This window comes from Petaurus breviceps, unplaced genomic scaffold (assembly GCF_028583685.1).
Source record: "Petaurus breviceps papuanus isolate PSGF00001 unplaced genomic scaffold, PetGlider_PUasm1.0 189, whole genome shotgun sequence".
NCBI lineage: Eukaryota > Metazoa > Chordata > Mammalia > Diprotodontia > Petauridae > Petaurus > Petaurus breviceps.
In genome coordinates, this window is record NW_027185809.1 from 19,176,622 (window position 1) to 19,204,592 (window position 27,971).

General features: G+C 39.2%; 1 protein-coding gene across 3 annotated transcripts in view; it reads left to right on the plus strand.

Moving 5' to 3' along the window:
- Positions 1-311: 311 nt before the first annotated feature.
- PPP2R5E (protein phosphatase 2 regulatory subunit B'epsilon) overlaps positions 312-27,971 on the plus strand; it is a 203,118-nt gene continuing 175,458 nt past the window's right edge. The window contains exons 1-2 of one of the 3 annotated variants that reach the window (XM_069092025.1): positions 312-904; positions 3,453-3,616. In XM_069092025.1, coding sequence (XP_068948126.1) covers positions 3,460-3,616 — 157 coding nt within the window. In that variant the 5' untranslated portion in view covers positions 312-904; positions 3,453-3,459. The remainder of the gene's footprint in view (positions 905-3,452; positions 3,617-27,971) is intronic. The other 2 variants (XM_069092023.1, XM_069092024.1) reach the window with 2 other exon arrangements.

Here is a 27,971-nt window from a genome sequence, read left to right on the forward strand (position 1 = left end):
CAGGTACAAGGAGTCCCAGAGTCCTAAGCCTCCTGGTGGGTCATTAGCAACTGAGTGCAGGCAGGTGCAGGAAACGACCACTGCGGGGCCAGAGACCGCCGTAGCATCCGGGTAACGACACTCGCCAGCCCAATCAGCAACCTTCTTTCTTCCCACCCTGGCCGTCTCCCCGCCCCCCCACCGCCAATCCCGGACCAGCTCTCAGCCTAACATGCTGGAGTAGGAGTGAAAGCGCACGCGGACCAATGGGGCAGCACTTCCCTTTTAAAGGCTCCAGTGGGCAGCTGCGGGGGGCGGGTGCTGGTCGCCAGCATGTTCGGTTGCGCGTGTGCCATGGACTCAGCGGCTTGGTGATATTGACAATAGGAGAGAGAAAAGCGGCATTGACTGAAACCTACCCCGGGTAGCGATCAGTGGCTCCGGCATCTGCGGCTCCGGCATCTGCAGCTCCTCCTCTTCCTTCCTCCTCCCTCTTGCTGCGGCGGGGAATCCAGCTTCCCTCCCTTACCTTTTCCCCACTCCCTACGTCGTCGCTGCCGCCGCCGGGTCCCGGGCAACGAGCAAAGGCGCCGCCCGCCGGGAATGTGAGTGAGGAACCGCCAGGCCGCAGCGGGGTGGATGCCGATTTGATGGGACGGGCCCGCGGGGGAGGATCGTGAAGCTGCTGCCGCCACTGCGGGAGCCGGAGCCCTTGGGTACCGCTGTGAGGCCTAGAGGCGCCGCCGCCGCCGAGCCGAGCCGGAGAGGGAGAGACACCTCACGCCTGGGGCTCCCTCCCGTCCTCCGGCCTCCCCGCCGCCTCACGCCGCCGCAGCCGCTGCTGCCAGCCTCCCATTCACTGCGGCCCCGCTCCCTCATCCAGGAACCACCCATCATCTCCGGATTCTCTCTCAGGAGCTTCAAGGTAACTTCGCCCCCATGCCTCCCAGCCCGGACCTGCCCGAGGCTGGCCTCTGCCAGCCCGCCCTCCGGGGGAAGAAACCTGCTTGCCACTCGCCCCGGTCGGAGGCCAGGCCTGGCCGGAGCGCGCTCCGCTCGGCTCAGTTACCTGGAAATGGTCCCGCCTCTTTTCATTAACACTTCTTCCACCCCTTTCCCTTCCCTTCCGGGATCGGGGTCACATTCTCCCCCCCCTCCCCCCCGCTCCCCTGCACCCACCCGCGGCCCCGGCTTGTTTGGTGGAGAGGTTTGAGCTGCGGCTTCTCTTTAGTGGAGCTGGGGGGCGGGGGGGGGGGCGGGGAAGGGAGAGGAGTGGGTGGTATCCCCTCTGACTCTAGACCCCCTCTCTCTTCCCTTTTCCTTCCTCTTCTCTTCCATTCCCATCTCTTTCTCCATCCCCATTCTTCTCCTCTCCTTCCTTTTCTCCATCTCATCTTCTCTTCCCCCTTCCCCCTCTTTTCTTCTTTCTTCTTTCCTCTCTCCTCAGTCCCTATCTCTTCCTCTCCTCCATCCCCATTTCTTCCTCTCATTCCTTTACTACATTTCATCTTCTCCATCCCCATCTCTCTCTGCTTCCCTTTTCCCCCATTTCTTTTCTTTTCCCCTTCTCCATCATTCTCTCCATCCTTTTTTCTTCCCCATCCCTATCTTTTTTCCCCATTTCTCTCTTCCCTTTCTAACTTCCCCATCCCTATCTCTCTCTGCTTCCTTCCCTCCTTTTTGGGTTTTAACTCCCTGGAAAATATTCAGTGCTTGCTGTCCAGGAAAATAAAGGCTCCTTAAATTCGGCTTTAACCTGTTCCTTCTTTGCTTTTTCATACAACCTATTGATAGATATCAAGTATGTAGCCCCTTGGGGTTGGCATTCTTTGCCTTTTTTTTTTTTTTTGGAGGGCAATTGGGGTTAAGTGACTTGCCCAGGGTCACACGGCTAGTTTTTGTGTTAAGTGTCTGAGGCCTGATTTGAACTCAGGTTCTCCTGACTCCAGGGCTGGTGCTCTATTCACTGTGCCACCTAGCCACCCCTGGGGTTGGCATTCTTGACATTCATTTTTCACTCTGGACAAAAGCGGCAAGTCGTTGAAATTCTCTGTTTTTATAAACTCTTTCTTGGTATCTGTCATGTACCAGAGATTCAAAGTTGGCAATGGGGGAGGGAGAGTGGAAAAGGGAAATGAAAGGAATGAGGGAAACAGGATTTAGGGAATTTAATTCATAAACCAGGGTATAGAGGCTGTTCCTAAATTCAGTGCAAAACTGTATCTTGAAATTTTTAAGTGATCTCTTGTGACTTGTATCCTTTAATAGTATGCAATTCCATTTTAGCTCCTGTGTTTATATTTAAGATCACATGGATAGATTTTCTTTTTTTTTTTTTAAGAAAGTTTGGGTACTCTGATCAGCTGGAAAAAAAGGTCCTTGAAGAAAATGAAACAGATTTTTAAAAAACTAAAATCTCTGTCTGTGTATGTTGGGCATGTTTTTTTTTTTTTTAAATTTAGACTTCAGGTAAATGCATTTAAAATCAAGGAGAAAGTTCTTTACTCTCTTCTGTAAAAAATACTTGTTTTATATATTGGAACTGCAGATGAGTTATTGTATTTCAGCATTTCTCCATATGTGGTATTTCTGTCTTACTGTACCATTAATCTTGCCTTGGGGCCTTAGTGTTATGGAGATGGTAGCATCTGTTTCAGGTGCTGAAAGAAAACAAGTATAAGCCTTGTTACTTTTAGGGTACATCCTTTTTAATTTATTTGAGAGTGTGAAGAACCTCCTTTTGGGAGGGGGGAGTCTGTTTGATATTAGGTGGTGATGAACTTCATTGCCTAAACATCAGGGGAATTCAAAATTCAATTTGGTTGTCTGAGAAGGCTATGAATTTTTATTGAGTTCAGCTGTGTTTACTGCATGATTTCATCATAGTTTTTTATATTCAACTTTAATAATATAAGATAGCTTCATTCAAAAAGAAGCCACATCTCTGAAATAATTTTAATCATGCCCTTTTATGTATTCTTTACAAAGTAATTGAACCTGTCATCATTTGCACTGTGGGACATTTTATCATAGATAACATGCTAAAAGTCATCTCTATATAATTGTGATAATTTTGCTTCACTTCTTGGTAAAGTAATGATATAGTTGCTAGAATAAAAAAAAAAGGAAAGATCTGGATGTCGTTCATAGTTCTAAATATTTGGGGAAAATGTATTAAGATTTTCTAGTTTTAATTTATAAATGTGATTTGATGGTTTTAACATTATTTAAGGAAGCAAGACTCCATAAGAAGCATCTTAGAATCTAGAAATGGTATGTCCAGAGGAAAACAGCATAGCAGAGTAATTGATCAAACTTCTGATATTGCTTATTTCTTTCATACTTGTAGCATACTACCAGTTTACTTTTAATTTTATAGGCGTCATTTATGTGATTTTTAGTATTTAACTTGGGCCTAGCACCTTTTTGCATTTGCTTTTGGGACCATATTTATAATACTACTTTCTCTTCAGTAGGGATATGTCCTCAGCACCAACCACTCCTCCATCAGTGGATAAAGTAGACGGATTTTCTCGGAAGTCCGTCAGGAAAGCCAGACAGAAGAGGTCGCAGAGCTCCTCACAGTTCAGGTCTCAGGGCAAGCCTATTGAGTTAACACCTCTGCCTCTGCTGAAAGGTAAATTTTATGGGTAGATGTTTATATGTATATACATGTATATAATTTTCCCCATGTGAATGTGTTACCTGTTAATAATGTTTTAAATGAAAAGTAATAGGATTATCAAATTAAAAGATTATGGCAGACTTTGGAATAGTTAGGTATACTATTGAAGTAAGCCTGTAGCTGGCTAGTTATATGACTAGTTGGTCTATTTCTCTCCTCCCCACCCTTTTAAGAAGTATTTTTTATTTTTTTCATACAAATCACTAGTGACCACTGGAAGGATAGCAGTTTCTCTAGGGGGAATATGCTGGATTTGCAGGTGGAATAGTTGAGTGCCAAAAAAAAAAAATCATTAACTGTTCCAAACTGTCTAGGCCTCTCTTTTTCATAATGTGAAAGCTTTTAGCTCTATGGGCATTATGATGGATTTATTGTATATATACCAGTGACTAGCAGTTTCATAGATTTGGCTACAGGAAATAGAAGGAGTTGATGCTATATGAAGAGGATATGGGAAAGGATAACTTTTTAAAATAAAAAAATTTTAGTCACCCTGATGAATTATAAGCATTGTAAGTTCATGGTATTACGTTATTAAAGATGGATGTAATCACAGGCCCCGTCTCCTTTCCGTCCCTCTGCTCTACCATGTCTTTCTTTTTTTTTTCAAATGCTTTATTAACTTATGATTTACATCATTCATTTCCACCAGATTTTGAGTTACAAATTTTCTCCCCGCTTTTCCCCTACTCACTGCCCCAAAATAGCAGTCCCACAGGATATCCCCTTCTCCAATCTGCTCTCTCCCATATTTTCTCCCATACCCCTTTCGACTTTTCCAGTGGATCTCTATGCCCCAGTGCCTGTATATCTTATTTCCCAATTACATGTAAAGTAGTATTAATAATAGTATGTATATATACATTTGAATATTTGATTTTAAAACTTTGAATTCCAGATTCATTCCCTTCCTCCCTTGTCACCCACCCTTGGGAAGATAAGCAGTTCAGTATAGATTTTAAATGTGTGGCTAATGCAAAACAATAACATGATAGATATATTGTAAAAGACTGACTATATTTCCCTTTCTCCTATCCCATCTCCCACTTGTTCTATTCTCTGCTTTGATCCCATCCCTTTTCAAAAGTGGGTGCTTCCAACTTCCCTCCCCCCCAGCCTGCCCTCCCTTCCATCATCCCCCCTCTCACCCCTTCCCCCCCGACTCTCCTGGAGGGTGAGATACCCTATTTAGTGTGTATTTCATTCCCTCCTTAAGCCAAATTCAATGGGAATAAGGTTGACCCATTCCCTTTTGCCTTCCTGTTCTTCCCCTCCATTGTAACCATTTTCCCTTGCCTCCTCTATATGAGATAGTTTACCCCATTCTGTCATTCCCCATCTCCTCTCATTATATTCCTCTCTCACCTCTTAATTTCACCTTTTAAGTATCATCCCTTCCTGTTAAATTGGTCCTGTGCCCTCTATCTATATATATCTGTAAACATATATACACACATTCACATATGTATTCATATGCCCATATACCCTCACATATAGACATATATATTTCTATTTCCTTCAACTACTGAGAAAAGTTTCATAAGTTACAATTAATTGTTTTTCCATGTAGGAATGTTAATAGTTCAACTTTGATAAGTTCCTTATGATTTCTTTTCCCTGTTTACCTTCTCATGTTCCTCTTGCTTCTTGTATCTGAATGTCAAATTTTCTATTCAACTCTGGTTTTTTCAGCAAGAATGCTTGAAAGTCCTCTATTCCACTGAATGACCATATTTTCCCCTGAAACATGATACTCACTTTTGCTGGGTAGGTGACTCTTGGTTTTAATCCCAGCTCCTTTGACCTCTGGAATATCATATTCCAAGCCCTTCAATCCCTCAGTGTAGAAGCTGCCAGATCTTGGGTTATCTTGATTGTGTTTCCACAATATTCAAATTGTTTCTTCTTGGCTGCTTGTAATATTCTCTCCTTAATCTGGGAACTCTGGAACCTGGCTATAATATTCCTAGGAGTTTTCTTTTTGGGATCTTTTTCAGGAGGTGATCGGTGGATTCTTTCAACCTCTATTTTGCCCTTTGGTTCTAAAACATCAGGGCAGTTTTCTTTGAGAACTTCCTGGAGGATGATTTCTAGGTTCTTACTTTGATCATGGCTTTCAGGCAGTCCAATAATTTCAAAATGATCTCTCCTGGATCTATTTTCCAGGTCAGTGGTTTTTTTCCCATGAGATATTTTACATTGCCTTCTATTCTTTCATTTGTTTGGATCTGTTTAACAGCATCTTGATTTCTCATAAAGTCATTATCTTCCATTTGTTCCAATCTAATTCTGAAGGAATGATTCTCCTCACTGAGCTTTTGAGATTCTTTTTCCATCTGGCAAATTTGGATTTTTAAGGCATTCCTCTCCTCATGGCCTTTTTTTAAGGTGCTATTTTCCTCAGGCTGTTGACTCATTTTGTAATTTTCTTGCATTGTTCTCATTTCTCTTCCCAATTTTTCCTCCACTTCTCTTATCTGCTTCTTAAGGTCCTCTATGGCCTGTAACCAGCTCGTATTTTCCTTTGAAGCTTTTGGTCCAGGAGTTCTGCCTTCACTGTCTTCCTCTTGTTCCATGATTTGCTCCTTTTTGTCTCCAAAATAGGAGTCTAATGTTGGAATCTTTTGTCTGCTTTGTTTCCTTTGCCTGGTCGTGTCGCCCCTCAGTCACTTGACCCCTGGGCTTTTTGCCACAGTAGGACTCTGCCACCAGATGGGAGATTTTGTCTCAAACGCTAGGGTTTTCTCAGCTGCCAGGGTGCCCTCTCCGAGGTCTCCACATCTTCTGGCAAGCTGGACACACACCCCAGGGACCTCCACCCTAGACTGCAATCCAGATCCAAGAAGATTAAAGCAAGAGCAATTACCCCTCAGACTGGTGTTTGGTCCCCCTACACTCTGTAGGCCAGGAGTTGAAGCTGCCATGTGGTGCTGGCTGGCTGTGCTGGCAGCTCAGCGGCTTCTAGCTCCAGGGGCAAAAGCCACGCACTCCCACTCACTGGGTCCCAAAGTCCAGACTGCACTGACCTCTCACTTTGTCCTTCGCATCTGTGTGTTGATAAATCTAGAAATGGCCACAGCTGCTGCTGATCTGGAGTCCCTCAGGCCTGTGGCTGGTCAGGCCCGCCCTGGGGCTAAAGCCTCATTGGGGCTGGGCTTGGCTCCCAGAGCGCTGCCCTGGCCGATTCCGGCTTCCCAGGCTGCCCTCAGCGGGAGGTTAGCTTCTCTGTGTCATTTTGTGGGTTCTGCAGTTCCAAAGTTTGTTTAGAGTCCCCTTTTCATATGGATTGGGGAAGGTGGAAGCTGGAGCAGCAGGGAGGTCCTGCTTCTACTCTGCCCCCATGTCTTTCTTAGAAAGAAGTCATTGGTATATTGTATGAGGGATATTTTTGAGTATTGTACTAATTTTTTTTTAAAGTAATTGGGGTTAAGTAACTTGTTCAAGGTTACATGGCCAGTTATTTCTGGGTATTGTACTAATTTTTAAGCTCCTCACCTTTTTGCTTTGGTGTATGAATATTTCCAATTTACTTTCCCTTCCCCTCTGTCTGCTTTGTGTTTATGAGCAGTCATTGTTTTCAAATTTATAAGAATTCAGCTCCCACTATATTGAAATATAAGAGTCTAGCTTCTAAGAAATCTATCAATCAACCGAACTTTCATGAATAAAAAGATGAACAATATGGAAAACACTACACATGCTAGTGGTTTTAAATAAACTCAGCAATTTACCTTGCTAATTTATCACTCTGCATTTGGTTCTTTAATTTATTTTTGTGTATGTTTTGGTTTTTGCACAACTTTGTATGCTGGAAGCTAGTACAGAAAAAATGGGCTTTTTGATAGCAAAAAGTCTCAAACATGATGTAAAACATACTAGGCTTTTAATTTTTTTTTTTTAAAAGAGAGTGAAATGGTGGGGATTAAATTAAAATTCCAAAGTGTGTAGCTGATGATTTAAAAAGTCTAATTTAGAAGTTCCACATGACTACTAGAGAGGCAGTGACCCTCTATCTTCTTTGTGGAATCCTAGAATTCAGAAGACCTGGGTTCAAATTTTGCCTCTGATACATATTTAGCTGTGTTACCCTGAGGAAATCATGACTTCTCAGAACATCAAACAACTCTGAAGACTCTAAAGTTAGTGGCTCTGCTGTATCATTGACAGGAATTTCTATACTTGGGAATTCCCTACACTGATGAAATCGCAGTTCTGAACCTAAAAAGGTCACCAGTGATTCCTGGAAAGAATATTATTTCCTACTTAATAAGGAGACTGTTAATTTATCTGAGTATGAGTTCATAGAAACTCTGTGGTTAAACAATTTGGGTTAAAAATATTTCTTGGGGTGGCTAAGTGGTGCAGTAGATAGAGCACTGGCCCTGGAGTCAGGAAGACCTGAGTTCAAATATGGCCTCAGACACTTAACACAAGACTAGCCATGTGACCTTGGGCAAGTCACTTAACCCCAATTGTGCTATCTTCCCCCTCCAAAAAGCAAAAAATAAAAAATTCCCAATAGAAATTAAATTCTTTCAATTGATTAGAGAAATATAGAAAAAACTCTGGGGATAAAACGAATCATAGCTGCTGAACCGACGAGGTTGGGAAGAATCCTGGCTTCTGTAGTAATTTATTTAATCTGAAGCAGACATGTAACATGCTCCCATTACCTTCAAATCTGACAAAGGACAATGTAGTCTGACAAGCCTAAAAATTAAATATTACCCTGAAGACCTCATTTAGCTTTTGAGGATTAGAAGGGATTTTGATCCTCATTAGACCATAAAAATGAGTAGAGGAAAATGGTGACAATACTGAAATTTGAATGGAGAAATAGTTTTTAGGGCTGATTGAATATTGAAGAGTTGTTTGTGAGAAGAATCATGGCTACATTGTGGTGTTCTCTCCTGCTCAGTTTTTTGTTTTTTTTAAAGCAGTTGGGGTGAAGTAACTTGCTCAAGGTTACATGGCCCTTTATGTTGTGTGGGTGCCAAGTATCTGAGGCTGGAATCGATCCTGGGCTGGGGTTGGCGGTCTTACTGACTGCGCCACCTGACCGGCCTCCCCCTGCACCCCTCTCAGTTCTTAAGAACAGTCAGATTATGGTGAAATCCATCCAAGAACTCTATTCTCCAAGAATAGGATTTTTTGGGGGGTGGGGGAGGGGTTGGGAAGGGACAAACTTCAACATTTTGCCAGCTTATAAGAATTACATAGGAAGGGGGTGGCAAGGTGGCGCAATGAAGAGAGCACTGGCCCTGGAGTCAGAAAGACCTGAGTTCAAATATGGCCTTAGACACTTAACACAAAACTAGCCGTGTGACCTTGGGCAAGTCACTTAGCCCCAACTGCCCTATCTTCCCCTCTCTAAAAAGCAAAAAAAAATAATACTAATAAATAGGAAGGACAGTATGACAACACAATATTATATGTGTACCACAAAGCCCAATTTCAGACCAACTTATTTAGAGTAATTCTGTATAATAAGAGCTTTTTGGGGAGGTGATAAACTCTTGGAAACCTCATGTCTTTTTTGAGATAAATTGGTTGTTGCCTATTGCTTGATCACCAATTTTTATTAATAACTTAGAATATAATGGAGATTAAAGAAGGATTTCTAGATGGTAAATTCTTGTGGGTCAATCAGTAGGCATTTATTTAAACTCCTAGTATGTGCCATGTGTTGTGCTAAGCACTAGGGATACAAAAAGAGGCAAATAAATAGGTATGAATAAGTTATATACAGGAAAAATAAAAAGCAATTAAAAGAGAGAAGATAGTAGAATTAAGAGAGGTTGGGATATGCCTCTTGTAGAGGGTGGGATTTTAGTTGAGTTTTGCAGGAAGCCAGGGAAACTAACTGGCAGAGATGTAGAGGGAGAGCCACTCTGGGTGTGGGGGACAGTCAGAGAACATGTCTGGGGTCAAGAGATGGAGTGTCTTGTTGAAGGAATAGTGAGGAAGCCAGTGTCGTTGGATCAAAGGAATGTGTGCTAGGGGAATAAAGTATAAGGAGACTGGAAAATTAGTGATGGCAGGTGGAGCTTTGAATACCAAGCAGAGGATTTCGTATTTGATCCTGGGAGGCCATAGGGAGCCACTAGAATTTATTGATTGGGGTGATGATATAGTTGGACCTGTGCTTTAGGAAAATCATGTTCACAGCCAAAGGAAGATGGATTGGAGATGAGGAGAGACTCGAGACAGACAGACCCGTCCATGCTATTATAGTAGTCCAAGAGTGAGGTGATAAGGGCCTGTACCAAAGTGGTGGCACTTTCAAAGGAGAGAAGGGGTCATATTCAAGAGATGTTGCAAAGGTGAAATCAGCAGGTATTGGCAAGAGATTGAATATGGGGGGGAGGGGTGAGAGATAGAAGAATTGAGGATGATACCTAGGTTGCAAGCTTGAGGTACTGGGAGAATAGTGTTGCCTTCTTCAGTAACAGGGAATTTAGGAGGGGGGGAGATTTTACAGGGAAGGAGGATAAATTCAGTTTTGGATATGTTGAATTTAAGAGGTCTGTTGGTCTTGAGATATCAGAGAGGCAATGGGAGATGTGAGCTTGGAGGTCAGCAGAGGGTTTTTGCCAGGATATGTAGATTTTAGAATCAGCAGCAGAGACATGATAAATAAATCTATGGGAACTAATGAGATCACCAAGTAAAGTAGTGTAAAGGGAGAGGAAAAGAGGGCCCAGGTCACAACCCTGTAGGAACCTTTTATGGTTAGAGGGTATGACTTGGATAAGGGTCCAGCAAAGGAGACTCAGAAGGATATTTCTGAAAACCTGCATAGAGGAAAGTATCAGTGTCTACTGGGCTCAGAGATTAGATTTCAGGGGGGTTTATGAATTTGGATGGGGAAAAAAATACATCGAACTAAAATTTTGCATTTCCTTCCATTATTTAAAAACATTTTCTGAGGAGTCCATAGGCTTCCCCAGATTGCCAGAGAAACATATGATGTACCTTATTATACTTCCAGATTGGTTCAATAGTGTGTTTATTTTAATGGATGGAGCTTCACGCATTTGAACTCTAATAAAAATGTAGTTACCATATTAAATCTCACTTCAAATTTTGTGTGCCTTTGGGTCATAGCCCCTCATGGTACCTCATCAACAGCAGACATCAGAAATAATAAGCGCTAGGTCCCAGTGATAGTATTGCTAGATTCTCTTGTTGTGGTAGCCAGTAATCACTTCATCATTTGTATAAAAAATATTACTACCTACAGCCCTGTTAGGAATTAGTATCAAGTTGAAGGAAAAGTAGATTAGACCACTTAGAGGAAAGACTTGAGAGTGTAATTTTTCCACTGTGTTAAAAGTTGTGTTATAGTAGTAGGTATTGGTACTGGCTAAAAATTAAATGGTAAACTTTCTAACTTTGTTGCATTAGGCTTGTTGATTTTCAGGTCTTTGGTTTGGTGGTTCAGTCCTTATTTCCTTTGAGTCTTGGTACAATTACAGTATGTATATTATGATGATAATTGGTTCAGTTGTTCAAATGTGTATTAAGCACCCGACCTACTCTTCAAGGTACCATCACGGTTGCCCTCATCACTTAACCATCTATTGATTTCTGTTCTGAATGATTCCCTTTTGTATCTTTCCATTGGTTTGTTATAGAAGGTCTACTTAAGGTGCTAGAGAACTTCCTCTAGTTCCTTTAATATTTTGTGGATACTAGTGCAGCACTTATGCTGTCCTGATACAGATTCTCTCACTACACAATTGATCCGTCCTCTTTTCTGGTCATATATTTCTGTCTTGTTATCTTTTATGTAGCTGTTTGTGTATAAGTCTTCACTAAAAGCTTTTATTCAGATACTTATGCCACTTTAAAATGTATTTGTTTTTATGCTTAGAGAGGCATTCTGGGTAGGCTGCAGGTATGAAAGGTAATTGAAGGAAGTCTTTTCACTCCGTAACATTTTTGTATTTAACTTTTTTCCTTCCACATAGGAATATAGGGATTCTAAGCTTAGAATGTTTGCCTGGTAGGTTTGAGATTAATAACCCAAATCTGAATTGTTTAACAACCAAATATACATCTTGACTTTTGAAAAAGGTTTTATTGATTCTTTTCATTTAAAAATTTTTTCATCACTGTTAACTTCCTGCAGTTATGCTGGGGTCTCACCACCTCTTCTCCCTTACACAGATTAGTGTAGTCAAACAAAACGAATCAATGGTGATCAGATCTGAAAATGTCTTATCTCATTCTGCTCTAACCCATTACTTCTGTTAACTTCTCTCTACATCATTTGGCATATCTTTCCATGTTTCTTTGAATTCTTCATATTTTTAATTTCTAACAGTAATGTTCCATTATACTTATGTGCTACAATTTGTGCAACCGTTTCCTAGTTGAAGGGCATTTTGTTTCTAGTTCTTTGCTCCCACAAAAGTACTACAATTCATATTTTGGTATATATGGGATCTTCCTTTGTCTTTGACCTTCAGTGGAATCTCTTGGTCAAAGAGATATATACTCATCTTTTTAAAGCATAATTCACAGTCCTACCACGAGTATGTGTGTTACCTTACCATATGCCCTGTATGTCTTTTGTCAACTTTGCCAGTCTGATGGGTGGGAGGCCATGGAGGCTGAAGCTCCTGTGGTGTAGATAGTATCAATCAATAAGCCTGCATTTATTAAGCATCTATTTTGTGCCAGGCATTGTGATAAGCCCTAGGGATACAAATACAATGAATGAAACAGTTTCTGCTCTCCTGTCTCATGTCTCTGTCTTCTGATGGGAGTGACAGCAAGTACATATATAAGTATATAAAGAAAAGAAATACAAGGTATTAGATAGGCACTGGTAGTGGTCGCAACAGGGTGTCAACAGATTATGAAGAACATAACTGACTGGAAAAACAAACAAGCTAGAAACTGTATTGATCTTGGGAAATCCAGTTAAAATAGCAGTGGTGCAAAGTAAGAAGATAGGTAATTTCCAAAAAGTCAAATGCATAGAGATCTCTTTATAATACTAGAGAAGGAGGTACCAAGGACTGCAACTCTAGAGGACTGAGGGGAAGAACTAGCTTTTGGACTCAGATAGGGTAGTCTTTTCTTGTTGTGAGTCCAGGGAGGCAGGGGAGGATTTTCTAGCTCATGGCCAAAGATGAGTTATTATATACCAGTGTGTCTTTTCAGGTTTCTCTAGTATTATTATCCCCTCTCTCACTTTGTCAGATTCCTACTCATTCTTTTTATTTCTTTTAAAATAATTTTTTCATCTGAATTTAATGAACACTAAAAAAAGAACTTTCTGTATGCAAATAATAAAAAAAGGTTGTATGCGAAACCCTTTTATTTATAGTTTGCTTTTTAAAAAAAGCATATAATCAGTTTAGTAATCCTGTTTCTCTGTGATGCTTTCTAAACTTCCTTCTTGCATTTTATTCTTCTGTTCCTTTTCTCTTGGGGAGGGAAGGGCAGCATCATTGCTAGTTCCCCCTTATCTCACTCTTCCCAGAAAATAAAAAAGGGAAAAACCCCATCTTTATAGCAAATAGCAGAGTCAAGCAAAACAAACCCACACATTTGTCGAGTCTGAAAATGTGTGTGTCTAATTCTGCACCATGATTCCATCACCACTCTATCAGGGGTAGAGCCTTTACCAATTGTCATTAACTCTTGTTAATGACTCAGGAAGAGAGTGCCATTCAGCCTCACATAAATCCGGTTCACACAGGAGGGGAAACATCATTACCAGTCTCTGGTCCTCTCCCAAAATGAAAAGCAGGGTAGCATGGTTCTAATTATTCCCTTGAATAGTGGTTCTACCCATTTATAAGAGTCCAGTTCACGTACCACCTTCATAAAGCCTCCCCATGTGACCCCCAATTCTCCTTATCATAACAGTTTTCCTTTTTGAGTCTCACACAGGACTGAATTTCTCTTATGTAGGTGTGTGTGCATTGTGGTTCTGTTTGTCTCATCCCCGTAAGACCTGAGTCCCTTGAAGGCAAGAACCATGTAATATCTAAGCGTTTTATTTGTAGGGTCCTGCACACTGTGGTCATTTAATAAGAAATGTTTATTTAAAGGAATAAATACAGTTGACTAAGTTGGGTAGGGGATGTGTGATGGGGACTGTGGTGGGGGGAATTATCTTTGCCTAAAGTTTTAGAAAACTGAAATGGTTGTCCTGAATAATCACATCAGTGCATTGAGACTTTTTGTAGTGTGTTGGCTAATCCAAAGGCCAGATTCTTTAGGAAATTTGGGCAGGAGAGAGCTAAGGAGAGTTAGTTGCATGTCTAGTATTTGATGCAGAGGATGAGGATAGCCCAAGATAAAACAAGATAGGGAACTTGATAAAAGTCCCCATCATATTTCCTGGTAATGTTTCTCTTTAAATCACCTTATTACTGTTGTTGCTGTGGAATTGGGTAAAGGGTGGGGTTGCAGGAAGTTGTGGGTTTAGGGAATCTCCTAAAGTATTAGAGGGGGTGGCATTGGAAAAGCTTCTAAGGGGTAGTAACTATGTGTCAATACCTGACCTTACTGATAGGAAAAAAAAAAGTGTAATGAGGCTATGAACAGCTGGTGGTGGTGAAGGGCCTGGGTCAGCTCCAGGCTTTTTTGGTCTCTGTGGGATTGCTTCTATGTAGGAACTCTCTCTGGGCCAGTATAGATTTGCAGCTCCTTTGTATTGTAATTAGGAGTCTCGGAGAGTTGCCTTGGGCTATGAGGTTAAATGACTTGCTTGTGACCGCTAAACTAGTTTCTTTAGGCTGAACTTGAACCTCTTAATGGCCTCTAGGCTGACCCTCTGTCTTTATGAGCACACCATCTCTCTGGTGTTCCATTTGTCATTCTTTAATTGTGACTGCACAGTTCCATATGAAACAAACTTGTTAATTTGATGAATGGTGACAACCAAACTAAATTATTTACAAATAAGAACCTTAGATAATGGGTAAAACTGTAACTAATTCTAACCAATTGGGTTGCTTTTCCTATCCCTGATTTAGATTTTAGGTTCAGAAAATGTTTTTTAGGCATGTATTTGTAAACTGTTTAAGAAAATACTAGCCCTTTGAAAATGGACATGACAAATGTGGCATCAAGCTGGGGCTGTAGTATAACTTACTGCTGTAGAGTGTTTATTGTAATTTGGAGGTATTTTACAAGGTAATTTTGGATGTTCATTTATGTATTAAGCCTAGTCAGGAATCTGTAACATGAAATCTACAGACACCAGAAACTTTTTTTTTTAGTTTGATGACACTCTTTGAGAGTGGTCTCTTTCCATAATCTCCTTTCCCTTTTTATTTAATTGAAAGCACAAGAGAGTAGATCATGTTTTGTTTTGTTTTTAGTATTTCTGACAACATTATAAGAGCATTTTTTCAATTCAAAATTGCTTTTTTGGCACCTTAATTCCTTTTATTCACCAGAGGGGTAAATTTTCTCATTCATCTTTGACATAGTTTTGGTAACAACTGCTTTGGTGTGGCAGAGAAGCCACATTGTGTAGTGTCTGTGCCAAAATTTTCATGAATCTGTTCTATAATCCAAAATATATTTTGTATTTGGAATAGCATCCAAAAGAATTTAATTCCCCTTTGAAGTTTTTTATGTTTATTACCTTGCTTGTCATATTTACAGTGTAGTTTTATTGTTTTTACCCAGTTTTTAGAGGATTTTTGAGCAATCTTAGACTATTAGTAATTTAAAATTGATTGCTTACTTCTTGCATTTCAGCAAAGAATAGAAACTGAAGAAAATGCTTCTAAAATATTTCCAAAAAAGCACTATTTTGTAGTTGTAAACTAATTTTGGCCTTAATCTCAAAAGGAGCTAACTCCCAAATATATTTTATATTTAATGTAATTACCTTATTTCAACATTCCCATCTTTATATTAGGGGAGGAGAGGTTATTCCCAGCTTTGCCATTTGATGTCAGGGGTACCCTGGTTTTGTGATCATTGTCCTTTAACCAAATAAGCAAAGGGGTTTTAGAAAAGTCCCTAAGTAGGAGAATAGCAAATTGCTTTTTGAACTAGGAAAACATATGTTAGCTACCAGGTGACTTTGGAGCCTTTGAAACCAGTGTTGTGTTTTCTTGGGAATTAAGTATGAGATTTTGGTAAAATTGAATGCCAAAATGTGACTATTTTATGTGTGTGGAAAAAAATCAAGCCTATCTTTAAGATATATTTCATTCACTTTGAAGTGTGAATATTTGTTGTTTTATGTATAGCAGAGACATTCCAATATAGTCATTATACAGTTCATAAGTAATTAAGGATTGAAGTGCCTCTCATTTATTTATTGATTAAAACAGGGTAGCTGCCAGCACCTGTGCTTTATCTCACCTGTTAAGCATTTAAAACGAGCTTCCTCTCCATCTTAAAGACTGAATGTTAAAGTTTTTGTTATTTTCAAAACTCTGCTAAGTTGTTTGGTGAACATATGCACCAGACCAGTTAGCCAAGAAGCCAGTTTAAACTGTAAACTTTATACTATAGTGTGTCTGTTGGGTCTTTCTTGCATGGATCCCAGACAGGAAGGTTTAGTTGAAGGTCAAAATGACTTAGTTTATAGGTATGGTAAAATCACTGTAAGACTGCCCTGTGGACATGAACCCCTGTTTGACTTTTACATAGATAAGAAATAGCAAGTATTTAAAAATCGTGATGTTATATGAGTGTTACTTATATGTAGCTGTATAATTAAGTACTTAAATTAGGGAAACACTGAAGGTGGGTATTTTAAGTACAGCTTACCTGAAGCCCTGTCTGTAACCTAATAACTGAAGCCCTGAGCTAATAACTTCCACTTTATAGGAACTTTATGCAAAATACAATGGAACCTCATTTATAATGCCAAAAGAGTGCTTATACAGTGCTCAGCACACAGGAAGCACCTAACAAATGCTTTTTCATTCATTCATTTTAGGCTAACTATGTTTTCATGGTTAAAGGACTACAGAAGTGTGAGTGGTGAAGGTATCACTATCAAAACCTTTGTTTTTAATGATTGAAACTTTTATCCTTTTGTCAAAGACATCCTAAGACAAAGGAGATTAATATTTCTGTATTTTAAAAGATGAAGCTACTACTTAATTTAGTTGATAACTTTACTGTGAAATCTTCTTTACCTACTTTTAAATTTTATTTTATTTTTTTTGCTTTTTGGAGGGGGGAGGGTGGAACAGTTGAGGTTAAATGACTCGCCCAAATTCACATGGCTAGTGAGTGTTAAGTGTCTGAGGCCGAATTTTGAACTCAGGGTCCTCTTGACTCAAGGACTGGGTGCTCTATTCACTGTGCCACCTAGCTGCCCCCTCTTTGCCTACTTTTTAAGTCAATACCACCTCCTTGTGTATTTGAGGATGGCATGAAAGCAAATGTTGTAGTCTAATTTTTCATGCATAACATGTTCATTGAAAATACATTTTTGTAATTTCTCAGTCTGTGCATGTGAGAAAATCTGCGTAAGATGAGATAATTACTAATATTTGGAACTAGGCATTTACTCCCTACTGCCTCTTCAGTCGTTCAATATAAACTCCTACTTAAGAAAAATTGGGATTTGTAGACCTTGTTAGACTGTTGTTAGAGAAGAATATTGGAAATGGTTGACATGAAATTTAAGTGGAACATAATTTTTGGGACTGATTTTTCAGAGAGGAAATTTTTAAATTGATTAATAATGTAATTATATTTGAGGGAAATCCCATCTGTTGACCAGTGCTAAATATCATTATTTTGGAAGCTGTCGTCTGGAGGGTAGATTTGTTTTGAGATTTTGAGTTGAGTAGTGAGCTAGGAATAAGTTCGTGTGAACTGTGGGCATTTTGTGGTGGTTTGTTTTATGCCAAAGAGAGAATATAGAGCAGGATGTGAGAGCCCTCCTTCTCTGGCACTTTTCTTATGTGGGTATGCATTTGTAAAGGCATTCATGTTGGACACAAGACTAGAATAGAAATTATTGCCTGTTCTCCCTCAGTCCTTTTTTTTTTTTTGCTCCCTCAGTCTTAACTGAAGCTTTAGGTGGTCAGTTTTTATTTCCTGACTGAGGGATGAAGATAGATAAGGAAGAACTTTTTGTTATGCATACTTTTTTACTCTTTTCTGTTGGTGAAAGTCCGTCATGGCCATGGATATTTCTTTTATTTTGTAGTCTGCTTCAATTTAGTTTCATGATTTCATGTTTTAAAATCTCTTTATGTCAGATGATTTTAAAAAGTATTTGTTGCCAAGCTCCAGATTTATTACTTGGAAATTTTTCATCAGTGCTATTGGAAAGTTAAGGGGAAAGTTAAGCCCTACTTATGGTAAAATTTGGATGTATTCAACAAATATTTATTAAATATTCTTAGACTGCAGAGTACTATTCTAGGCTCTAGTGATGGGAATGGGATCTGAACACCCAAAAGGAAAAGACCATGTCTTTGGAATTGTCCCATCCTCATCACTGTGGAAGAAACAAAAAGCAAATAAGACCAAGTCCTTTTTCTTCTGGAGTTTATAATCTAGAAAACAGCACATGATAAATACATTAGATGTATAAAATGCTATGTGAGACCTTGGTGAGGGAAGAGCACTGCTGACTGTAGAAATCAAGGCTGAGTTGGGGTTTAAAGGGTAGTCAGGATTTGAATGTGAGGAGGGGAGTCTAATGTGACGAAATCTTCACAGTCTACAGTCTTGTCTTGAACCCTCAAGCTTCTGGATCAGTTCCACCTCTAGAACCAGGGGGTTGGGTGTAGGGGAGACTTCATTTGGTGAAGAAGCAGGCCTTGAATACCCAGCAATAAGTATAAACAACAAAAACAAAAAAATAGCTAGTAGTTTTATGTTGCTTTAAGGTTTGCAAAACAGTTTACAACTATTTCATTTTATCTTCACAACTGTGGGAGGCAGTAGCTATTTTTTTCTCTATTTTGCAGGCAAAAAAACTGAGGCGGACTAGGCTAAGTGAATTCCTCAAGATTAGACAGCTAGTATGTGTCTGAGGCAGAGTTCAAACTCATTGTTCCTGACCCCAAGCCTAGCCCTGTATGCACTGCATACGATTAACATGAGTAGAAGATCAAAATATGCCAAGTGTAATTTCTTCGCCTTCCTTTTTATTTATTTTTTTTTAAAGTTAGCTGAATGAGGGAGTGCAGTATAGTGCCAGGAAGACCTGTGTTGAGTTCCAGCTAGGAGGCAGAGATGAGGAAGAGTAGTGTTCCAGGAATGGGGCATAGCCAGTGAAAATGCTTGGAGCTGGCATGATGAGGGTGAGGCGTGGCAAGGAAGCCAGTGTCACTGGATCTCAGAGTCTGTAGAGGGGCCTGAGGTGTAAGGCTATTGGAAAGTTAGGAAAGGACTAGTTTATGAAGATCTTTGAATGCCAAACAAGAGTTTATATTTGATCCTGAAGGTAAGAGGGAGCCACTGGAGATTATTGTCTAGGGGCCAGACCTGTGTTTTAGGAAGATCAGTTTGACAGTTTAGTGGAGGATGGGTTGGAGTGGAGAGACTATGCAGGAAGAACAACCACAGATCCAGGCCTCCCTCCACATTGTGATGAGTTACCAGATGAGGTCTTCAGTGGATTCATGTGTTTAGAGTCTTCAGCTCACCTCGTTTGTGTTCTGGGCCCTCACCTCTTTCAGTAATCTCATCAGCTCAACCGATTCAATGATCATCTCTGTGTAGATGACACTCAAATCTCTGTATCTAGCCACAGTGTCTCTTCAGAGCTCTTGTCTCACATTGATGCTAATTTTTGGACATAGGCAGTGGAATGGAATGTCCCATTAGGCATCTCAAACTCAGTGTTTATAAAACAGAACATAAGTTCTCCTTTCCCCACCCACGACCCTGGAACAAAAACCAAAACCTTTGCTGCTTCTTCACTTCCCTATTTCTGTCTTGGGCACCACCATCCTTCAAATTACCCAGGTTCGCAACCTTGGTGTTATCCTTAACTTTTCACCCTCCCTCAACCACATATATTTTCTTGTCATTTCTCTGCACATCTCTCATATCTGTCACCACTTATCCACCTACATGGAATTCATTCAGACTCTTACCACTTGGACTATTGCATCAGACTTCCAATTGGCTTCCTTGTTTCATCCCTCTCTTCTCCATCCTTCTTATAGCCGTGCTGTTTCAACCCAAAGCACAGATCTGACCACACTCCTAGCAGCTGAGATCCAGATTTTTCTGCTACACATTTGAAGTTTTTCACAATGTGACTCTAGCCCGCCTTTCTAGGCTTCTTCCCTATAATTCTCATCTCCTACAAGCAGTGTTAGAATCCCCAGGTTTTTTTTTTTCCACTTTTTTTTCACTTTTATTGCTTCCTCCTGTAGAGGTGGTTGTTGATTATCTGTGTCTTGAAATGACTTCATAGAGTTTTTTGTAGTATACCAGAATATTTGCTTCTGTTCAGTTTCTCTGATTGAATGTGAATTCCTTGAGGGTGGGGACCATTTATAATTGTGTCTTTACATTCCTGGCACCAGAGTGTGCCATTGTGTTGATTACATTTATTTGTTTCATGATACTCAGGGGTGACTTCTTCCTCCCTGACCAGGTGTCCTTTTCCCTGTTTCCAACTACTTCTAGATCCAGAATTATCCCAGAAACCTGAGAGTCTTGAATGACCAGACTATGTATATATAGGCATGTAATAGCTTTGCTGAAGTGTATGTCAGCCAGATATCAAGGAGGGCTTAGAAAAAAGATTGGCACAAATGTTATTTTCTAAACACTGATGAGCAGTTTATAAGCTTTGGAGTAAGCCCTCCTCAAAGTACAGTAGCACTTTAAATAGATTTGTTTTCATGGTGCTAATTCAGACAAATCATATAGAAGAGGGGTGTACATTCTTCTGAAGGTGCAGTCTAGTATCATAATGATATAGAATGATGATGTTTTTGAAATGGTTAAAAAAATAACAGGACACTGATTGTGTCAGAGATGGTGATATGTTTTTGAAAGGGTGTGTGAGAACTGTTTGGAAGACTGACTGCCTCAGCTCCTGATTCACTGATTAGTTTTGTAGCAAAGTGAACTACCCAGGGATCATGAAACTGTGTATATTTCATTTATTTTGAATGCAGTAAGGGTGAATGGCATGGAAGAAAGTTGATAGACTTTACCCAAGAAACAAAATTCCAGGGCAACTGTAGGGATTAGTATCCATTGACCTGCAACTTACAAATCACCCTGTATTATTATATCTACAGCACATTCATGTCCATAATGATGACCTCCTGAATTATGAAGAAAAAGTTTAATTATGTCAAATACCTTCTGTAAAGCATCCAACATTTAAGAAATATTTTAATTAAAATAAGTTTAAAAAGTTCTGAATAGCCAAGGTTCTGTTGTATTTATTTTTTCCCCTAAAATGTAAAAAAGGGGTTAGCATTAATCCTGGCACTCATTTCTGCTCTTATTTAAATAAGATTTCCATAAATTTTATTTTTGATGTATGAGTAGACTTTCTGTAGAAGCAGAGAGCTAGAAATAATGCATCTGCTTTATCCTTTCGATGGGGTATGGCTAAACAAATTGTGGTGCATGAATGTAATGGAATATCACAGGATCCTAAGAAACAATTAGTTTGAAGATTAGAGAAACATGGAAAAATGTTTATGAGCCAATGCAAAGTGAAGGGAGAAGAAACACAAAACATGAAGAATCAAACTAGGACTTTCTTCCCTCCAAGTTTGGCGCTCCATCTGTTCCACCACTCACACTTTGTTATTACAAGAACGAAATAAGATCATATATGGAGAAAGTGCTTTTGAAAGATATAAAGCACCACAAATATAAGATATTTTGAAGGGTACCTGCTGGTCATCTAAATTTCTTTCCTCATGGGCCGGAAATTGCTGTCATTAGAGGCACTTCTTGGGAGTTATATGGCCATTGGTCCTAAAGGCTGACAATTGAAATGTACATGTTAGTAGGAACAGCTCTACCTTGTATGGATTAGCTAAATTACTGTGGAGATACGTTATTTAGGACAGGTAAATTTCAGGGAGGGGAAGTTTTGCACAGGATTGAGGGAATATAGGTCAATCATCAAGGAGGATGATTCCAAAGTAACAGAGACCCTGGTATGATGGGGAAGGAGTTGAGAAACTTTGCCTGTTGTACAGTTTTGCTAAGGATTACCCTGTGGTTTTTTTACTTTACTTGGTACTGCTGGGATTAGGATAACAGCATTTATATAACTCTTGAGATTTGCAAAGTACTCTACCAGTATTATTGCATTTTAGCCTCATCACATCCCTGCTTTACAGATGAAGAAACCAAGGTAGACTGATACTGGGATTTGTTATTGAGTCTGTGAGGCTGATGTTGAACCCAGATTTTCTTGGCTGTTGATCTGGTATTCCATCTACCTTGCCACTTAACTTCATCCTCATGATAGCCGAGTGTCCTCCTAGTTCCAAGATCCTATATTGCTCAAATGGGAAGGCTAGACACATTTACATGTAGCCGTCAGTTTGGAGTTTCTGCAAAGCCAGGCCATATTCTGATGACTGTGAAATTGCTTTTATGTAATGCTCCCTTACAGATGGTTGCATTATTAATACAGTTTTTCTTTTCATGATTGTTTTGTCCTTCCCACTAAGTCTGGGTGCTTTATTTGATAGTAAATAAGAAGAAAAACAAAGGAGGGGCTGCTTCTTGGCATGGTTGTGGCACTTCTGCATCATGGTTTTTGAGAGTCTGTATGTGGGTATGATCCATATTTGGGGTAGTGGATCAAGAGTTCAGGAAAACCTGGATTTGAATGGTTAGCTAAATCAGCAAAACATTTGTCGTTCTCTGGTTGCCGTGTGACCCAGGGCAGGTAACTTACCCTTTTTGAGCCTCGGTTTCTTCCAGCTTCAGTCCTTGATCTTATGATCCTAATGAATAGAATTGACAATAAAAGACTTGGAATAATGAAGAGACCCTCTAATTTATGTGATCCAAGTAAAGCGAGGTGGCTGATGTTTTTTTGTCTCTAAACTACTTTAGGACGAAAGAGAATAAATTTAGTTTTAGACATGTTGAGTTTGAGGTATAAGTAGAACAAGAGCTTGAGATCCGGCACTGGAGTAGGAGATAAACATTGGAGGGTCATCTGCATAGAGGTGATACTTTAAACTTAAAGAGAACTTAAGTAAAATAAGCCTAAGAGTAGACTTGAGGAGTCTGACCTTTTTGAGGTGGAGAAAAAAGTAAGAGGAAGATGAATCCGTGAAAAAGCCCAGCCATCAGTTGTAAAATGCCTGCTGTGTTGGGAATACAAAAAGAGCTTTTATGCTTTATCAAGGGGGACAGCGTGTTCATATTTATGTATGTGTGTATACACAAATATAGATAAATGTAAATAAGATGATTGTCAGGGGGATCCTGAAAGGCCCCATGTAGACCTTAAAGAAGACTAGGAATTCCAAGAGATAGAGGTGAGGAATAGGGTACATTCTAGGCCTCGGTGACAGATTTGAGATATTCAGATCTCAAAATGCCATGAATGAGGAACAGTAAGAAGGTTGGCTCAACTGGACCTTGGGGAATGTGAAGGGAAGTAATGGGCAGTAAGATTGACAAGGGAGGTTGGGGCCAGTTATGAAGGACTTTAAATGCCAAACAGGAGTTTTTATTATATGCTAGAGGCCACAGAAACCACTAGAACTTATTGAATAAGGAATTGACCTGAGCACATCTGGGCTTGAGGAATATTTTGACAGCTGTGTGGAAGATGGACTACATATGGGAGAACCTTGCAGCAAGGAGGTCAATAAGGAGGCTATTGTAGTATTATGGACAAGTGGTATTAACGATTTGAACTAGAATTGTGACTGTGTGAGTTTAGAGAAGGGGACAGATGCAGGGGATATTGCAGAGGTACAGATGACAAGATTTTGGCATCTTAGTATGTGAGGTGCAGAGGGATAAGGAGTTGAGGAAAACACGGAGGTTGCAATTGAGATTATAATTGAGATTGTTTGAGAATACTGGAGGTTGAGATACTGGAAGAATAGTGGCACCTTTGACAGAAATAGGGAAGTTCTGGAGAAGGGCGTGTTTTGGGGAAAAGATAGAGTACAGTTTTTGGACATGCTTGAGGTGCTATTACATTCAGTTTAAAATCTCGAATAGGGAGGCAATGGGTAATGTGAACCAAAGCTCAAGAGAGACACTAGATAGGGCTTCGCTATGTAGATGTAGGAGTCATTGGGATAGAGAAACGAAGAGAAAATGCATTTATATAGTGCCTACCATGTGCCAGGCACTGTGCTGAGAACTTTTTACAATTATCTCATTTGATCCTCACAACACTGTGAGGCAGGGGTGCTGTTATCCTTGTTTTATAGTTGAGGAAACTGAGGCAAACAGAGGTTAAATGACTTATTCAGGGTTACATAGCCATTAAGTGTCTGAGTGGGGATTTGAATTCAGGACTTACTGACTCCAGGTCCTGTGGCATAGAAATGATAATTTAATCCCATGATTAAATGGGATTTATGTTATATATGTTATATTTATATTTTATAATAAAAATAAATATTTATATTATATTATATATTATAAATATATATTATATATTTATGTTATGTGATATATATATCATATGTTATATGATATATGTTACCAAGTGAGAGAGTGCAGATGAGTGAAGGGGACCTGGGATAAGAGAGAACCTTCAGGTACATTCACATGTATTTAGGGGGTGATGATACTTCATCAAAGGAGATTCAGGAAAACCAAAGTGAAGCTTTATCCACAATCTATTTGTTAATCCTTTTCTGACTTAACATTTAGTTCTTATCCTATAGTTTTTCTATTTAAAACAGAAGCCTGATAGTATAAATTTTAAAATGTCTTGAATTCTTTCAGAATAGAAAACAATACTTTGGTCTTTACATCCAGCTGTGTACATTGTAGTGGTTGCTCCATAGTTAATAGTCTCCAGTTCTCAATAACTTACCATAGGATCTCAGAGAACGAACTGATTCAGATTTCTCATCTCCTTTTGTGTCACAGAAACTTTAGGCAGGATGGTGAAGCTTAAGTGAAATTTAAAAAAATTTCATAATTGAAGGAAATGCTACATTTCAGTTAGAGATCAGTAAAAATAATGATATAATTTTTTTCTACAATCCAAGTTCATGGACCCCTTTAAATCTGTTGGCATATCTCAGGTTCAGAACCCCTGATCTAATTAATCTCCTTTATTACTTAATTGATTTGCCTAAGATCACATAATTAATAAGGTGATGTTTTGGAAGCTGAGAATTAGATTGACAGCCTTAATTGAAGTTCATTAATTTAAAACACAAAGTAGCAGTGAAGTCACAGGTTAGCTAAATTAATTAAACATTGGTCATTCTTTGCTTTCTGTGGAGATTGCTAAAATAAATCATTGAAAATATTGTTACGTTAAACCGAATCTACCTCTTTGTCACTAATTTTAAATTTTATTGACTTGTGATTTAAATTTTAAAAAAATTTGTCAAATTTTATCTTTCCCCAATTTTATACTAAAATAATTTTAGCATTTTTTAAAAATAAGTTTTGAGTTTGAAAGTCTATCCCTCTTTCTCCCCTCTCCCCGAGACAGTAAGCAATCCCATATAGATCATATATGTGCAATGTGATTTTAAATTTTTGAGAATTATCTGTGCCACTTTCTGTGGGTGGATAAAGTTGTGGAAAGTGACTAGCTTCACTTAGTACCAATGCTTGCTTGGAACTCGAGAGTTGTGATGGTTTAAATAACAATGGCAAAATGTTTTACTTATTCTTCAGTGTTAACTGTCATTATTTTGGAGGCCCACACGTGTAACAGCAAAATAAATAAAAGGGTTGTAGAATAGGGCTGATTACATGGAAAATGGATACTTTATTAATAACTTCAGAATGATTTTTAGAATGGCCACTGTTGTTGGAGAAAGTCATGAAACTCTTAATTGAGTTTACTACAAATTTATCCTAGCTAACCTTGACTGAGTTATCCTAGCTAACCTTCACTACTTCTGGTGCTTTGTAAAAGTTTTATATATTGTTTATAGAATTTATCATAGCTACTGTTCCAAACCGTTGTTATTTTTCTGTAAGCTCCAAAGCACAACCTTATCCTTCATTTTCACCTAAGGACATTATTTCCTTTTTCACTGAAGACCACAGCTGTCTCTCATTAGCTCCATCAACTTCCTTCCTCCATAACTGAAATCTCCTTTGTCTTATGCATTAGAATAAAATGTGGGTTTTCCTCCCTGGGTTAATTTTTGGACGTCTAATTTTGGTTTCTATAATACAGAAATTTCTGGATATACCACTACTTCCATGGAATTGTATTCTCTACTTTGTAGCAATGAAAAAACTTTTAAGAAAAACAAATGATCCAGTGACTGCTAATATATAGTCATATTCCCCTGTCTCTTCTAAAAAAGAGTCATGATTCATGATTTTTTTCTCTAGAATCATTATTGGCTTCAGTTAGTTCTGCTTTAAGTGATGTTTTATTTTATATTGTTGTAGTCATTTTACGTATTCATTTCTGGTTCTGTTTTCTTTCACTTTGCATTAGTTCATACACATTTGCCCCTCATTTATCTGGATTTTTCACATAAATTATTTCTCCCAGCACAATAGTAAAATACCACTACACTCCTATAGTATAGTTATTTAGTCATTATGCATTTTCTTCCTTTCCAAGGCTATATTTTTACTTGGGCCCTTAATCCCACACCCTCTAGATTCTAACTCCTTCAGTAATTTTCATCCTCTCTTGCACCTTTAATCTCTCCTTGAATTCCGTTTTAACTAGAAGTCCTGAGTTTTTAGGGCTAGGTCTTGGATGTAGATTTGGGAGTCATCTGTAGAGAGATGACTTAAATGCATGATAGCTTATAAAAGAAGAATTAGAGATAAGATGGCCCAAGACATAACCTTGGGTGTCATGACCCAGAATTAGTGGGTGTGACACTCAGCCAGGGGAATGGAGGAGAGGCAAGCTCAGAGAACCAGGGGAGAGTAGTATCATGAAAATCCAGAGACAAGATCTAAGTTCTCCGTAGAAGAAAAAAGGAATGGGGCCGAGAAAAACATTAGCAATTGGAATATGCAACCTGGATAGCCATGGCCATTTTGGAAAAAGAGGAGTTTCATCTGAGTGAGGTCAGAAGCCAGATTGCAAGAGGTCTAGAGGTGGCTGAGAAGAGCAGTCCAAGTCTTTGGAAGTGGAAGGAAGGAGAGATAAAGGGTGATGGCTTGAGGGGATGGCAGGGTCAGGTGAAGATTTTTAAATATTGGGAGGCTACTGGAAAGGAGACAGTGGATGACAAGAGGTTTGAAGATTAGAAAGGTGATGAGGTAGAGATGGAAGGGGATCAGAAGGATCAGGGCTACATGTAGAGGACTTGGACTTGATGACAAGGATCACCTCCTTATCAGAGTAAAGGAGGAAACAGGAGGAGGAGGAGGAGTTCTCAGTTGTAGAGCATAGGAGCAGTGGAGGGGAGCTCACGGTGAGAATGACCTACTTCTTCCTGTGAAGTACGAGGCTAGGTTCACTGCTGAATGGGTGGGGGTGGAGTATGAGCCTTGAAGAGATGTATGGAACAAGTAATTGTGGAGACTTCAGAGACGTCAATTAGAGAAGAGCAAAAGATTGACCTACGGCAGTGAGGTCCTAGTTAAGATTAGATAACATATATTTGTATTAGACCCAGGTTGCATGATTTCTTGCAAATATCGTTGAATTCTTGAATATCAGCTGCATTGAGTTAAGATAGGTTTTTTTTTTTTTTAATGCATTGTGTGGTACCTGTGTGCTCTGCAGCCATGTGTGGTGAATTAGTCAGCAGGAAGGGGTAATGACACTGAACAGTCATCGTCATTGCTGTGAAGCATTGGCTTTTCACAGTTTGTGGTGGGTGGTTACTAAATGCAGTTAGGAGATTGACAGATGCTACCTGGACAAAAATGAAAGGTTTACTTGGATATGTAAAGTATCTATGATCCTGGGACTTGTGATTAAATAGATGGATTGAATGATCTAAAAACAACCAAAATAAGTTTGCTGAAAAATGTTATTTATAGAAGCAGGTTGGAGTTTGAATATCTTGTGGTTTTAGAAATTTCTCTTAGATTTTAATAAATTAAAAAGTTACATTCAGAAAATATAGATGTGTTGTACAAACATAGCAAAATTTGGTCTTCAGAACTAGTTATCTAAAAATTTTTTAGTTCTTTCTTCACCAAGAATAGCAATTAGTATCCTAGCCATTCATTTAATTTCTTTTTTATTGATACTTTT